At 44.2% G+C, this 15,163-nt stretch overlaps 1 protein-coding gene across 3 annotated transcripts; it reads left to right on the top strand.

Annotated features, from left to right (window-relative positions):
- Nucleotides 1–2,576: 2,576 nt before the first annotated feature.
- Nucleotides 2,577–13,688, top strand: crema (cAMP responsive element modulator a). Of its 3 annotated transcripts, none has more exons than XM_046408739.1 (8): nucleotides 2,577–2,731; nucleotides 3,909–4,026; nucleotides 4,175–4,306; nucleotides 6,103–6,191; nucleotides 6,282–6,421; nucleotides 6,976–7,164; nucleotides 10,948–11,107; nucleotides 11,913–13,688. In XM_046408739.1, the coding sequence occupies exons 2-8, from the start codon at nucleotides 3,916–3,918 to the stop codon at nucleotides 12,055–12,057; spliced, it is 966 nt and encodes a 321-aa protein (XP_046264695.1). In that variant the 5' UTR covers nucleotides 2,577–2,731; nucleotides 3,909–3,915; the 3' UTR covers nucleotides 12,058–13,688. The 3 variants fall into 3 exon arrangements, with proteins under 3 accessions (XP_046264695.1, XP_046264696.1, XP_046264697.1); XM_046408740.1 differs by lacking the exon at nucleotides 2,577–2,731 and adding an exon at nucleotides 2,922–3,534; XM_046408741.1 differs by lacking the exons at nucleotides 2,577–2,731; nucleotides 3,909–4,026; nucleotides 4,175–4,306; ... (1 more) ...; nucleotides 6,282–6,421; nucleotides 6,976–7,164 and adding an exon at nucleotides 8,963–9,191.
- The last annotated feature ends 1,475 nt before the right edge of the window (nucleotides 13,689–15,163 follow it).

Genomic DNA, 15,163 nt, shown 5'->3' with positions numbered 1-15,163 from the left:
ATAAAATAAGGGACTGTTGTGGGTGGTTTTAGCATTAAAATGACTTAAAAACAGGAAATCCAACAGTAGAATGTGCTTCAGTTTTACAACAGTGAGATGAAGCAGAGAGGTCAAAGGTCACGATCATCTCGCTCACTGAGTGTTTGACCAGAGAGCTGCTGGAGAACAAAGAAACAAACTGACATCTCAAGTGGCACAAGATTCAAAATTATTCAACTGTGCGAACAAACAAAAAGGGTTGAATCGTTGCTCTGTGGTGTTTGTGTAATCATCACTTCAGAAGCCCAATAAATCACCATCGTCATCCAGTCTGACTGTAAACTCTAACCAACCAGCATGTGACTGATGTAAAGACGATGAAGATGAGCGTACCGGCGACAGGAAGAGGCAGTCAGGGCTGTTATTTGAACAGATGTGCTGAGCTCAGTGGACGAAGGTGTCTGTGAATCTTCCAGCACTGCTTTCCTCAGCCCTGAAGCACTCGCTCTGGACTAAATTAGGTCACCTGCTAAATAACTAAGGTGCAAATATGAATATCCACCTGTCAGATGTGACTTCATTGTCCGACAAGGCGCCATATTTGAATCAGTAGTGACCTCTTGTGGTGCACAGTGGACCTCCACTCTGTTCACTCAAACCTTCTCTCAGAGCAGAGACACTATTTATTTATATCTACTTCCTCCTTTATTTAATCATAAACATAATAAAGTCATTGAGGTTCGACTCAGGTGTGCTTTGGGTGTGAGGAAGTTCTGACACAACAAACACATTGGCTAAGTGAGCCAGGAACCCTGAGGAGCACCCGCTCACTCTTTACACACTTTATCTGCAGCCTCCTGTGTGCTCTGAGATTCGCTGATCTTTTTCTGCTTAGCAGTTAGTTCATTATGTCCTCCCAGCTGTTTGGTGCAGAATTGTCTTTAGCTGACCCGTAACATCAACATGAGCTCATGCTTTTATGATTTTGTCTGAGCAGTGATTATGGACAAAAAGTTCGGTCTGACCTCTGAGTAAACTTCAGATTGTCTGAAAAGACTGCGAAATGTTATATTTTAGGTCCGCTAAGCTGCCACCACGGACGCCCAAATTCCTTTTTGATGGTATTAACAGCATGTAATTGTGTTACGCGTTCATCCCAGGCTAATTTTGTGCTAAAGAGCTGTCTGGCCCAGGTCATGTTTGGCCCCCTGCTGTCAGGCCTTTGTGCCCCCCTGAGGGTCCCCCTTCTGCTGCCTGTACTCGACCATCTGGAGCCTCCATCCTCTGACCACATGACAGGCCAACGAGACGAAGACAGAGGAGGAGGAGGAGGAGAGAAGACCAGAGGGTAATCAGTGGGGCGAGAGTGGCACAGGCCGAGTTAGGGACGCACTCTCATCCGTTATTTAGATGAAAATGTTTTGTGGGAAAATTGAATCATTTCAGCCAAAAATGAAAGAAAAAAAGATTAGAAATAGAAATAATGAGAATAAAATGTATTCCAAATTAAAACTGATTTCGTTTTCCCCCCTCATTACACTTTTGGATTGCTTTTCTAAGGTAGAGACTGGCACACTTGAATGAGCATTTTGCTCACGAAACTGGAGGTAGTTGGGGTTTTCAGGGATTTCGGTTTCAAAAAAACACACCGTAATCTATGCATATCATACTGTCACACTTTCCATGGACGCAGCACCTCAGTGAGTTCTGACTGTTGCTGAACCAGGTGCCTCTTCATCACACTGTGAGGAGATTAATGAAGCAGGGCTCTTTGATGACAGCAGGGTCAGGGTTTGAACAGTACGACCTCTGCTGGACTGCTGGGCTCAGCCGGAGTCAGAGCGAGATAAAGGAATTCAGCAGACCCGCCGTATACTGTACACACCGGTATATGAAAATGAAACAATATGACACTGGAATAACATTTGGGACATGCAAAAGTTTGTCTTATTAATTAAGATCATGTTCTTTGTTTCTATTCTTTGTACTTTTGGCCTTTGTCCTTAGACTATGAAATGTAATGTTGGCCCGAGTGGTACAAATCAAAATGATTCTGTGGCCTATCTGTCTTTTAAGATGTTATTGCTTTTTTTGTACAGCAGATGGCAACATTACTCTGATCTGTGAGCGTGCGGTGACTAAGCACAGTAAAAGGTTAAAAATAAATGAAATTTCTGAGAACATTGCTCGTTTCATGACATCTTTCATCTGATTTGTTGCAATTCATCTAATTTGTTGTAATGTACTATCTAAAATATCCTACTTTAAATTTCGCATAATAACCTTTAAATAGTAACAACATTTTCTCTTCATCAGTAAACTGAAATGTCATGTTTTACTGATGAGCACGTGTTTAGCAGTTGAGTTGACCTTTACTGTGTTGTCGTTGTGGTTTGATCCCAAACAGAGCAGCAACCAGGTCAGAAAAGCTCTTTAAAGATTCAGATTTCAATAAAATCACCAAACACTGAAATGTTCTGTGGCGTAGAAAAGAAAATCTTGCTCTAATGCCTATTTAAAACAGTCATAAGATTTGGGCTACCGCCCGTTCACGCCGCGCACAGCGAACCCGGAAGCGGAGTAGCAGTTCATCCTCTCGCTACACCTAAACACTCTTCGAGGTCAAACGGGCTCGTCGGTCGACATTTTCGGCACAGCATCATCAGCGCTGACGCGCGACTACGTGAGCGAAGGCACAGGCCGTCCACCCATAGACTGTAATTAGTGACGAGTCAGACTACGTAAAACTTCGGTAAGTCACTGCAAAGCTGTCACATTTTTGCTCAGCGCCAGCGGGGCAGATTCGGAGCCCGACGTGCAAACACGGCAGCGACGCGATACTTTTATTAAAACTTTGCTCTGCGACCAGGCTGATGAATTGGCTGATCAACATGGAGTAGACAAAATGTTCCCAGTCGGTTCTGCGGGCTGCGGCTCCTGTCTGTTAAAGTTTATCAGGCTGCGTTAAGTGTGACGGAGTTGGACGGATGTCGGAGGTTGAGCGACAGTTGTCACTTCAAAATAAAATGTTCCAATAAAATAAAATGTTACAAGCGTGAAAAATAATCAAAGCTTCAAACTTCCTATGAGCTGGGTGTTCAGCTTATTTCCAAATTTTGTTGATTAAAGGACACACCGTTCAATAAACGTAAACATGAAACAACTGAACGTGACAGTGAGGCTTCGCTGTCATTTTACATCACTAAAACAGGGAAGTCACATTTGCCTTCGTGAAATTCTTTGAGTAATTTGTCGAACTTGATAATTGAAAGTGCGGCAGTGCTAATGGTTACTTTGGGGGGGGGAAAATGAGGAAAGAAGTTAAAGTTGTGTTTACAAGTTGGGAGAAATTCTACCCACCTTTGCAGCAGTTCATCTAAAAAATGAAAGCTGGACGCTGAAATGCTTCAGCTGATCTGCAATCTTCATACGTGCTTTACAGCAACACTTTCTAATCAGGAATCTCACTCTCTCAGTAGCAGATAGTCACACGGGATAGTGTTCAGTACATCTGTTATCAAACTGTGACCATGTGTTTGTACAGCAGAATCTCTGGTGATGACATTTCTGAAATATCTGAACTCTGGCTGGGGACAGTTTGACATAATCATGGCCCAAATTCCCCGTCTGCCTGCCCACACTTGTCTTTTTAAATTATGTTGCAGATTCGTTTAAAGTGACAAATCTCCAATAACACAGGCATTACTAATTACTGGTGACGAACAGCAAAGAAAACAGTTCATTTTTATGCAGTTTTATGGAAGGTTTATTGTGTATGTATGTGTTAGGAAAAGGTTCTGATCAACATGTCCTACAAAAGTCTGGTTTCGCTTGAAAAGACAGTGACGTGTTTGTGATCTCTGAAGACCTTATCTGAGCTCTGTGAGCCTCAGTGTCAGTGTTAGGAGTCTGCTTGTCTGTCTTTTCAGGTGGCTGATGATGGACGCCTCAGACTCCCCTCAGCTGGACAGCAGTTTGAATGACTCGGTGACCGATGGAGAGGAGAACCACAGCGACGCCAGTCCGCCTCCTGCAGCTCCTCCTCGGGTACACTTAGATGTTCTTGGACGAGCGTTGGACGTTTAGCCGACGCTCAGATGTTCCACTGTTGGCTGAACTTTACGTCTTTTACACCTCGTGATGTTAATGCTTTGGAGTAATGCTCACGTCCGACTGTGGTGATCTGTGTCTGCAGGCGTCGGTGGCAGCAGAGTCTCCCGGTGTGACTGTTGTCCAGCTGTCTGACGAACAGATGCTGCAGGTCCAAGGGGTCATCCAGGCCCCTCAGACCTCCGTCATACAGTCACCACAAGTCCAAACTGTCCAGGTGAGAGCAGGTGATGGCCTTTGGTACGCTTTAGCTACTGTTTCTTAAACAGAAACCGGGGCGACCTGAAGAATCGAGATACTGAATGAGAGCTTGACGTTTTGTCCACAGACTGTATGAATAAAAAGATCAGTACGAGCACAGTCTGTTCTGTGGTGTTCAGGTCCAGTTTCAAGTCCTGAAATGAGATGTGGCCAGGTTAGATCTGTCAGAGCAAGCCTCAAGCCAAGTCCCAAACCTTTGAGGAAAAGTCCAGGTCCAAGTCTTTCAAGTCACTTTGACTCACATCAGTCAGAGCAAGTCACGTCTAAGCCAAGTCTCTAGACTGTCAGATCAAGTCTCAAGTCATGTCTGTAGTCCTTTAAAGACAAGTGCAAGCCAAGTCTTCTTCCACTGGAGCAAGTCTTGAATTTAGTCCCAAGTCATATAAGATGAGTCCAAATGAAATCCATCAGTGCAAGTTTGAAGTCAGGTCCATGTCAAGTCTCTAGTCCTTCAGAACAAGTCTCAAGCCTTTCAAGGCTGAATTTACGGCTTGTGATGTCAAAGTTAGTGTGTTAGTGAATGAGGATTTAGGTGCCTTGTGCAGGAAGGGGTCTGGATTGTGCTGGATCTCATGCAGTGCATCTGTTAATAGGATTGATGTGAGCAGAAGGAGCTGAGATTTAAGCTCATCAGTCTAACCTTCACATTCAGGAGATGTTGTTGTTGTATGGGCAGAGCGACAGCTCACAACTCTGACCTGCAGGGTGAAGATTGTGCTACGCTGGCCGACTCATAATGCGACCGTCTGACTGAATGATGTGGTGCAGACACACACACGAGCCAAACATTTTACGGATGCGAAACAAAATGATACACACTCACTCTGTACCGGTTAGCATTTCTTTCTCTGCGTTGCAAAGCACAGATTTCTTTGTAATTTCATGAAAAGTGCCTTGAAGAGGAAATCGTTCAGGAAGGAGATCAAGTCTATGAACTGCTCAGTGTTCAAAGTATTCTGCACTGCCAGTGAGTTTCATCAACAACAAGGCTGACTTCATGGTAATTTTGGCTGAACTTTCCCGGAAATAACTACGGTGTCATAGAGAGTTCACAGAGCATTTTGAGCCAGATTATTAGAGGTTTTGATTTTGTTTCTTTAAATATGGGCATCTGGATACTTCACACACTCACAGCTAAAAACTGTGTGCACTCTCTGACACGAGAGCGTAAACCCTCCTTTCCCATTTTAATCAGTCAGCGGGCTCGTGTGTTTAGCTCGACATAAACCAGACTTGTCTTTTGTTGGTAACACAACCATTCCGCACCGGTGTGAGTCATTAAAGCTTCCAGTTGACACATAACCAGGTCAGGTTCATGTTTGTTATTGTGAAAGAAGTCAGTTGCTTCAGTGCTGAGAGCCTCAGACGTCATCAGCAAAACTAGTAGGATCTCCAAACCGAAGAGTGACATCAAACACCACTGAAGACTGCTTTCTTCATTCAGCAGTCCTTTTTGGATGACAAAATATAAACCTGCATATTTTTGCCACAGTGAAATAATGCTTGGAGAAAGGAGGGTGTTAACTCACACGTCCACGGTTTATGCAGCTCTGTAAAGACTGTGTTGGCACGTGTGATGAGCTGAACAGATCCAAGCTCAAAATAAAATGCTGCTCAGATTCCTGCTTCTTCTATCAAACACACACCCCAGTTTACCCACCAACGTGTGTGTACAGAAAGCAGCCCCCCGAAGAAGGAAAAAATAATAAAGTGAATTACACACAGCTTTGAAATGCTGTTTGTTTTCTGCAGATTGCCACTGTGGCAGAGATGGGCAGTGAGGCACCAGTCACAGACTGCCAGAAGAGACGGGAGATTCTGTCCAGGCGTCCATCTTATCGGTGAGAGGACGTGGACCGATTTAAAAAGTAAAATGTGGTGTGTGAAGTCTGATAACGTTGAACTGTCTGTGGAATTCTCTCCTCCCGCAGAAAAATCCTCAATGAGCTTTCTTTGGATTCGTCGGCAGTTCCTAAAATCGACGAGGAGAAGCTGGAGGAGGAGGTGGTGCCGGTCTCGAGCGTTGCCTCGGCACCGACCTCCATCTACCAGACCAGCTCGGGACAGTACAGTCAGTACACACACACACACACACACACACACACACACGAACAGGGATGGTTCATTCTGTTTACCCTCTGAATGGACTTCACTGTGTCCACGTGAATAATTCATTTCCTCCACAGGGTAGCGTGGACCAAAGTGTCTTTCCAGATGGCTTCTTCCTCTGGAAGCTGCAGCAGATTCAAAAACCTTCGATGAGCCAATCAGAAACTAGAAACAGCATTGCTGTTGCTGCATTTCACACAAATTAGTTGTCCAGGAACAGATTTGTTCAGCCTGGTGATCAAATATGTCTCACTCTTTTAAGTTTTTATTATGTTTTATGCTGACTTCCGCTTTTTTTTTATAAACGTACTAGATTTTGTGTCTCATTGTTTTTACGAACGATTTAGTCATCAGGGTTTCATGTTTCATATGTCACCTCATATTTTCTATGAAGCACGTGACTGAAACTTTTGCTTTCTAAACTCTTGATGCCTGGCATAACAGAAGCTCCCCCTTTGCTTCAGTCAGTTCGTTCAGTCTCCAGCCTGGCTGTAACCGAACTTTTACCTCACACAGTTGCGTTGGCTCAGGGGAGAGCCATCCAGCTGAGCAGCCCTACAGCTGAAGGCCTTCAGAGGGCCCAGACCCTGACGGTGGCCAGCTCTCCCGCCCCGCAGCCCGGGGCCACGGTCTTACAGTGTGCAGCTCAGCCCGGAGACTCGCCGCAGCAGTTCTACATTCAGGGAGGACAGGTGCTCATCCAAGGTAGGACTCAGCTGGTTTTAGTGACATTTAATGTGTACACGTGTATAGCAAAAGATCATCGTGAGCTGCACGTCCTTTTAGGTTTAGAAATTGGAGAAAAAATGTGTTGGGAAATTAGCAAAACTGCTGTTATACATAATACACAGTTTCCTCAGGCACCTTGCAAATCACTGACATCTGACCTGGGGTCAGTTCTGTGCACCCTCGGCTGCACATATGTGTCAGTGTGATAAAGAGGCTTTAATATGACAAAGTGCTTAAGCAAAATGTGTGAAAATATTAAAAATGAACATGATGTGACCTATGACCAGAGATAATTCACTCATACAAACTATACATCAGTATGAAGTTCCTGCTTTGGTAGTTGGAAGCACAGGAGTCAAATGTCAGGTGTCTTAGTTTGATAGGAAATTCTTTTGACTAATACCGCTACTGGAAAAAATGGAGGCAGAGCTTACATACCAGTGACTCATTCATGTGCTCCTTTATCACCATAAACACCATCAGAATGCAGCCGAGGACTGCATTGAACCAACTCTGAAGCTCTTACGGACAGACAAGAAGACGAGCCGGCCGTTTGTGGTGTCGTTCAGCATGTGCTGGCGATCAGCTGTGGACGGGCTCGTCTGCTCTCGCACTCCGCTCTCATGGCGTCTACAGCCATCAGAAACGGGTGGGAACCCGGAAATGTCTGAGCAGAGGAGAAGCTGGTCTACCTGAGAGACTTTAAAGAGCAGGCGGCAAAGCTTTAATTACAGCACGAGCAGTTTGAAAGCAGCAGCATGTGCTCAGCATGTGTTCACATTATGAGCGCAGTGCTTTGCCAGCACAGAAGCTCGCTGGTTACATCAAACTGCTGCCTTACGGTCTCAACTTTCCGAGTTGGTTAAGGACAAGCAGCCAAATCCACATCGTCTTTTTTTGTCTGTTTGCTTGTTTCTCTTATGGGTCTGAGCTTGTATTGGAGTGTTCCAGTAGCACATTCAAACTCCAAATCACTACGTCAGTACTTGCTGTATGTACAACTGTGAAGTTTTGGACACTTTGTGAAGCATAAAGAAAAACAGAATTCAGTCATTTGCAAACCATCTGTTTACTGACAAAGACTGCCTGAGCCCATTATGTCGTATTATCCTTAATACAATCATGTGTTTCCCACTGTTTTCAAGTGAGAACATGTCACAAAGGATTAGCAAATTATGCCGTTTATTTAACACGGTGTGGCAACCTTTGCATTGCTTCTGATCAAAGGGACCGATGACTCTTCCCACACTGAGTTTCTGTAGGTACCAACTCGCTAACTATTTGTTATTCTAAAGAAACTGCCGTCGTTGTCGCAGGAAACATAAAAAGCATCACTTCATGGAGGATTTTCCAAGTGTTTTAAACAGCAAGTCTTATCACAGGCTTTGTTGAATAGCTGTTACAGAACAACATGTTGTGGTTACTTAAAACAAAAGCAAAAATTCAATTAATTTTGTCCTCCCTGTTATCTCTCCTCAGGTCTCTTAAGACACACACACACACACACACAAAATAAATCAGGGTGCTCAACAGTTTGCACAGCAGCCACATGGGACACAATATCCTCTTGTTTGTTGAGCGTCTCTCTAGTTGCGTCACTAGTGCTAAAAATACAACCCATCCACTCCCGCCTCCCCCTTCAGCTCCCCCTCCCTCCCTGCCCGCTCGGCTCACATTGTGTTTCTCTATTGCAGCGTCTGATCCCCGGAGGGGGTGAGGGGGAGGGTGGGAGGTGCTCTAATCCAGGGTGTTTTACTGACTTCAGCGGGCAGGAGTGATGTCATTGTGATGTCAATGCCTGTAATTGTAATCGGGCTGCAAAAGTTGACGAGTGACCACCAGTGATTCAGAGAGAGCTGAGAGGGAAAAGGAGGAAAGAGACGTCCTAGCATAGCGAGAAGGAGTGAAGGCAGGAGTGTTTTTGCTCTGAGTGTGTTTTGCTGCCGTGGTGCTGGATTACTGGAAACAGGAGATGGCTGTAACGGGGGATGAGACTGAGTCAGGTAGAGTTTCTTTCATACGTCTGTTTAATGTGTTTGGGCTTTTCTGTTACTCTGCTGCCTTTGGCTGAGATGAGCTTCTGCTGCATTTGTTGTCAGCTACGTTTTCCAGAGAGGATTTTGAAGCAGTTCTGAGGTTACACCAGTTTCTGTGCTGTGTGGAGATATTTATCCCAACTGCAAGAGCAAATCTTCTCATTTCTTGCAGAATATTTATGAAGTCACAATTGCTTTTAATATGCTTTAACTTCATGCACTGTGAGATTGAGGAAGGAACACAACACAGATTGAACAGCTGTCTTTGCCGTTTCAACACAGGAAAACTACTGCGAGTGTTCAGAGTGTTGTGGTTAAAGAGGGAGAAAAAAAAGGGAGAAGACAAATCTAACAGGTCAACAAGCAAACTCTGTTCCTGTCAGACTGAATCCCGCTGTCTCTATATCACACACACACACACACACACACGCGTAAAGTCTGCTCTCTGAACTGCCGGTGGTTGTCAGGCAGAAAGGCAGGCAGAGGGGAGGTAAGAAGTAAAGAGGCGGGAGCAGTGAGGGGGGTGGGGTGGGGTAAGATTGTCGTCGGTTTGACGTCACTCCAGTTTCCTGGAACAGAGGCCAAGCAGGGAAGAGAGAATGCAAAACGGGCGAGTGAGACGCACACACTTACGTCAGCGCAGCCCAAGAGTCGCTGTGTGTTATCACAATGAGGGAGACGCTGTGTGTGTGTGTGTGTGTGTGTGTGTGTGTGTGTGGGGACGGGGGGTGTTGAAACTTCTCAGGAACAAAGTGAAAAAGAGAAACTGAAATGGTAAGAGACAGCAGGCAGGGCGGTTAACAGTTGACTCATCTCGTCTAATTGACGAGTCAACTCAAACAGCACATTAACCACATCCAGAGAGCTTCTTTGTCCAGAATCAGCGTCACTTTTCCTGATAACCCCATGAAGAAGAAATTGCTGGTTAACGGCACATAGCGGTTCCCATTGTGGTAAACACAGCAACACTTCGCAAACACAAGCGAAAGTGTTTACTGAGACCAACAACAAGTCTGGGGAAAACAAAACTAATTTCTCCTCTGTTGCTTCTCTGAAGTTAATGATTCATGAATTAACGTAGTGTCGATCAGTGTTGTTAAGTTAACATGATAAACATGCATTAAACCAAAGCAACACTTCAGCCTTGGCCTGATTACTGAATGTGCTGGAGGCTGGACAGGACAGTTGGTTAACGACAGGTCTGTGAAAACTTGAATGAACTCAGCATTTGGAAGCATGTCAGTTCCTCCAAAGCTCCTCCACAGATACTTTGATTCTTACCGTCACAGCCACGTTTCAGTAGTGCTAGAGCAAAATGTTCCAGTTTGTGTGCACCAGTGACACTTCACTTTGGAGCCAGCATCTAGTGGCCATTAGAGGTACTGCAGTGTAAGTCATCCGGCTGCAAGGCTTCAAGATTGTGACATGGAGTTTGCTTTGCAGTACTACCCACTGACAGAAACACAAAGGGAACAAAAAGATAAGTCAGGTCATATTAGAATAAATACCTGTGTCACAAGGACATCGTGGTAAGAGGAAGTTCATCTTTAAAGGCAGGAAGGAGAGCGGATAAGTTCTCTGGGTCTTACATCCTTTGGTGAAATACCGGCATGTCTAAGAGGAAAATGTGAAGAAACAAACAGTGCGACTGAATAGAGAGTCAATAAAATAGGCACAAAGGAGGAAAGGGAGTCCTAAAACTTCTGTCCATCTTCCACCATAGCTGCCACAGGAGACATCCCTGCCTACCAGCTGCGTTCACCCAACTCGGGCCTGGCCCAGAGCATCGTGATGGCCGCGTCCCCGGGCGCCATGCAGAGCCCGTCGTCGCAGCACGCCGAGGAGATCACCCGTAAGAGGGAGGTCCGACTGATGAAAAACAGGTAGGAGCTGCTGCCATGTGGCGCCCTGGGAATGAGACCAGGCTCAGAGAGATGGTGGTAACCGAGCTCGACATTTCTGTTGAGACGTCTGCCAGTACGCTTAAATTCTTAAACAAGATGTAAAGGGAATAAAAATGGTTCATTCTGAAAAGCAATCAGAGATTGAGTGAGTAGGGTTACCAGCGTATTGAACTCTTTCTGAAGAGAAAATAAGATCTTGTTTAGTGCTCAGTAATTCACAAATGCAGTCAGTGAGATGTGGTTACAAGCAGCAGTGTTTAGAGCGCCGATGGATTTAAAGTCTCTCTGTTCTCATTTCGAGATGACAGTGGATGAGCTGAGGCTCCAAAGACAATTCAAAACGACAAATTATCACTAACAGACATGTTTAATGATCTCCTGAAATGAAATGAAATGATTTCGCGCTGAACTGAAAGGACTCAAGCAGGTCTGCGAGGTATCGAAAGGTCAGACGGGAGGTTGATGTTCACGCTCTTTAGGTTGTGACAAGTCACAAACAGCACGAAGGTCAAAGCTGCAGCGTGAAGGGCCACAGACGTCCAAATGCGTCTGTGGTCCTTCATTGGTCCTGATTGATAGGAAGATGCTGCAGCAGGCAAATGAATGTTTGTCTGGTAAAATATGGACAGAAGTGTGGAAACAGTTTGCCAGTAAAACCCGACCCTGACAGCCTTGAAAAGGTCTGCGCTGCTTGATTGTGCACAGCCTGCATTTTGTCTGGAGCCTGAATTACATTTTCATCAAACGACTGAAAAACATATTTTCCCTCTCTTTTCCTCTCCAGGGAGGCAGCTCGCGAGTGCCGCAGGAAAAAGAAAGAGTACGTCAAATGTCTGGAAAACCGCGTGGCTGTGTTGGAAAACCAAAACAAGACCCTGATTGAAGAGCTGAAAGCACTGAAGGACATTTACTGCCACAAAGCCGAGTAGCGGCGGCTTTTTGTGGTCGCGGGCTGAAGACAGTGTCGTTTACTAACTGCTACAGCAAAACAAAAAGAAAAAACAAACAAAAAAAAAAAAGATAGAGACTCTGGAACAAAAACTGCTTCGACCGTCTTTGTTTCTCTGCTCACTCAGGCCTGGTTTATGCTGAATTCAGAGGAGTCCCAGTGAATTCGAACAGTTCGAGCTCGCCAGATTCGCTCTTGTTCTTATCTTGTGGTCTTTGCATGTGAAGACTCAAGTGTCCTACACACTATGCTTGCTGTTGCTTTTGTGCACGGGCGAAGCCAGCCAATGAGCGCCGGCTGAAGAAGAGGAACAGGAAGAGGAAATGCAGGTGCTTCCTGAAAATGTACCGCTGAAGTACAGAGATTACGAAAAAACCCCTCAGCGGGTCAGCCGGGTCTCGCTACCAGCAAGGTCAAACGAGGTGCACACGGAGCTCCGCAGATCCACCAGCAGCTGCAGCTCAGCAGCTCAGCCGTGTTTACCTGACGATGCCTTCAGGGTCATTAACGCTGTTGGGTTTTTTCTTCGGTCATTTCATGCATTCCTTCATGTGAAAACACAGTTAAAGAGAAATATCTTGAAATGTTTTACCCACTGAAGTTGTTTTAGTTTGTGTAGAAGTTCTTTATTTGGTCCGAAAGATTTTTTTTTTTTTAACACAAAGTATTCGAGATAAAAACATCTTATGTTTGTGCACAGAACTTCAAAGTGTATTTCAAGCCATTGTTAAATGATCTGAATCACAACATGGTCCAAAAGAGCCTTTATTTTTGGTGACTAAAGCGAGTTGATTGTAGTGTTTGAAATGACAGAGCACAACTGCTCTTTAGTCAAAGCACAGAAAATACCAAAGTGTCAGTGTGGATGTTATCAGAGTTTATATTCTATTACATTTATTTGGAGAATTTCACTCCACACGTTTGTACACGCAGATATAACCCGATAACTAGCTAAACATGCAAAATGGAATTGTTTACGCCATCCTGAAAAGTCATTTTGTAAACCAACATGAGAGAAAATAGCTGTTGTGCTTTACTGTCACGCAAGCATCAGATTTGTTTTCCAAATGATGGATATCCATTGTGGTAGAAAACTGTATTTGAATATGGCTTAATATTAAAATGCTCTGTTTAAAGGGTGATGCCAATTTCCTTTCTTTTTTTTTTTTAATGTAATGACGTTTTATTTTAATGATAATATATCCTGTTGTGTTCATGCTTCTGGTGATTTGGAAACTGCTTGCTTTTTTCTGTTTGTGTAGCTGTTGAGTTTGTTCTTCTGAAAATATTTTATTGTTAGAAGAAAACGTTAGAAGGAGCACATCTCAGTGGAACAGAGCGCCTCCTGGAACAGCCAAAGCTCTTAACGTAACAGTTAGCCTTGTCGTGAACCGACCAGACGAGCCGTCGTGGTTTGTGTTCACAGAGCAAAGCTCATTCCAGTGAAAGGCAGGTGATAACAAACTTAAGGTTTCCTTTGATATCGACTGATCTGACCTTCTCTGCCGTTGCAAATGGCTCCATCTTGTTCTCTTCTCAGTGTACTTTCTTGTTTTAGTTGTAAAAAAAAAACAAAAAACAACTTTTATCTAATAAAATGTTCAGATGTGATGTGGACTGTGATGCATTGCTCGACCACACAAACGTCCTGCTTTTCAGGCTTCAGGCCAGCTGCTCATGAAGACTCAGTTAAAGCCACACAAAACCGTTCTGCCGTAGCAGGTAGTTTGTTACTGCACGCCTTCAGCCGTTCCCACCTCGCTGTGCAGCCGTGTCACCCGAGGCGGCAGCACGGTATCTTCTGGAAGCCTGTTGGAGTGCAATTTGTAACTTCTTTGTCATATTCCCGCTTCTGAGCTCGGTGTAATTGAATTCCGATACCTCTGTCACACCTTGCAGTCTTTGCTAATGCCCAAATCCCCAGGTGTGAAATATGAATGTGTAGTAAAAATATATACAATATAGACAAAGGTATTGGGACAGCTGCCCATCACACCGACAGGGACGTTAATGACGTCTCATTGTAAACTCACAGACAGCTTTGCAGCTCTAACAGCTTCCACTCTTCTGTGAAGGCTTTCCACAACATGTTGGAGTGTTTCTGTGGGAATTTGTGCCCATTCATGCAGTAGAGCATTTGTGAGGTCACACACTGATGTTGGACCAGAAGGCCTGGCTCACAATCTTCAGCCCGTGAAAAAACAGCCTCATAAAGAGGTGTGTCTGGATACTTATGTCAATATAGCGTAGCTTCTGATTGATGCATTAATTAAGGGGTCTGTTGTCTGTTCATAAGTGATTTTAGCCCAAGGCGATGAGAGGTGTAACCTGCTCATCAGGAATGTTCTTTCAGTTCCCTGCAGTCCCTGTGCAGCCCACATTATAGAAACAGAAATAGATAGAAATACAAACTTTGGTTCTGATTTTGTTGCCCAACCACAAAGGTTAGTCTTTGTTTGCTACATATCCCACTGAATTTGAATTTAAAAAAACAAAATTTAAAAACAAACATCAGATCCAAATCACATTTTTTTCTTTTTTTGATACAAATAAAAAACGGTCACTTTCAGTAAAACTCACAATAGTAAAGATAAACAATGAAACAAGCTGAGTCCAAATGAGTGAATCCGACTGATGTTTTTAAGAAACGCCACAGACACTTTTTTGAAAGAGAGGGTTGATGTGCATGGATGTAACTAGTTGCTGTGGCAACTCTTGACAATATGGAGTTGACCTTGAAGGGGCTGTTGGCGATAAACGCGGAGATAATTTGTCCTTTCATGTGTTTCTCTCTCACATACAAGCAAATAAACTTTCCACAGAAAAGAAACTTTCACTGCGGGGACTCAACAACACACCCAATGAAACAGCAGTTTGACCTGTCTGTTTATCTCCTATAGACCCACAGTGTGTATACAACACACACACACACACGGTGGTGAATTGGTTTTGAAAGGAGAAGGGAAACCTTGAAACTGCTGTTTGTGAGTCATCAGTCTTTCCTCTGAATCCCTCTTGAAATGTTACGTAAATTCTTAGTTCCAACTGATATTTGAAATGATTTAACTGAATATTCTGTTTGGCTT

Source organism: Scatophagus argus, chromosome 13 (assembly GCF_020382885.2).
Source record: "Scatophagus argus isolate fScaArg1 chromosome 13, fScaArg1.pri, whole genome shotgun sequence".
NCBI lineage: Eukaryota > Metazoa > Chordata > Actinopteri > Scatophagidae > Scatophagus > Scatophagus argus.
The sequence above is the reverse complement of the archived record's forward strand: the minus strand, read 5'-3'. Positions and strand labels throughout refer to the sequence as shown.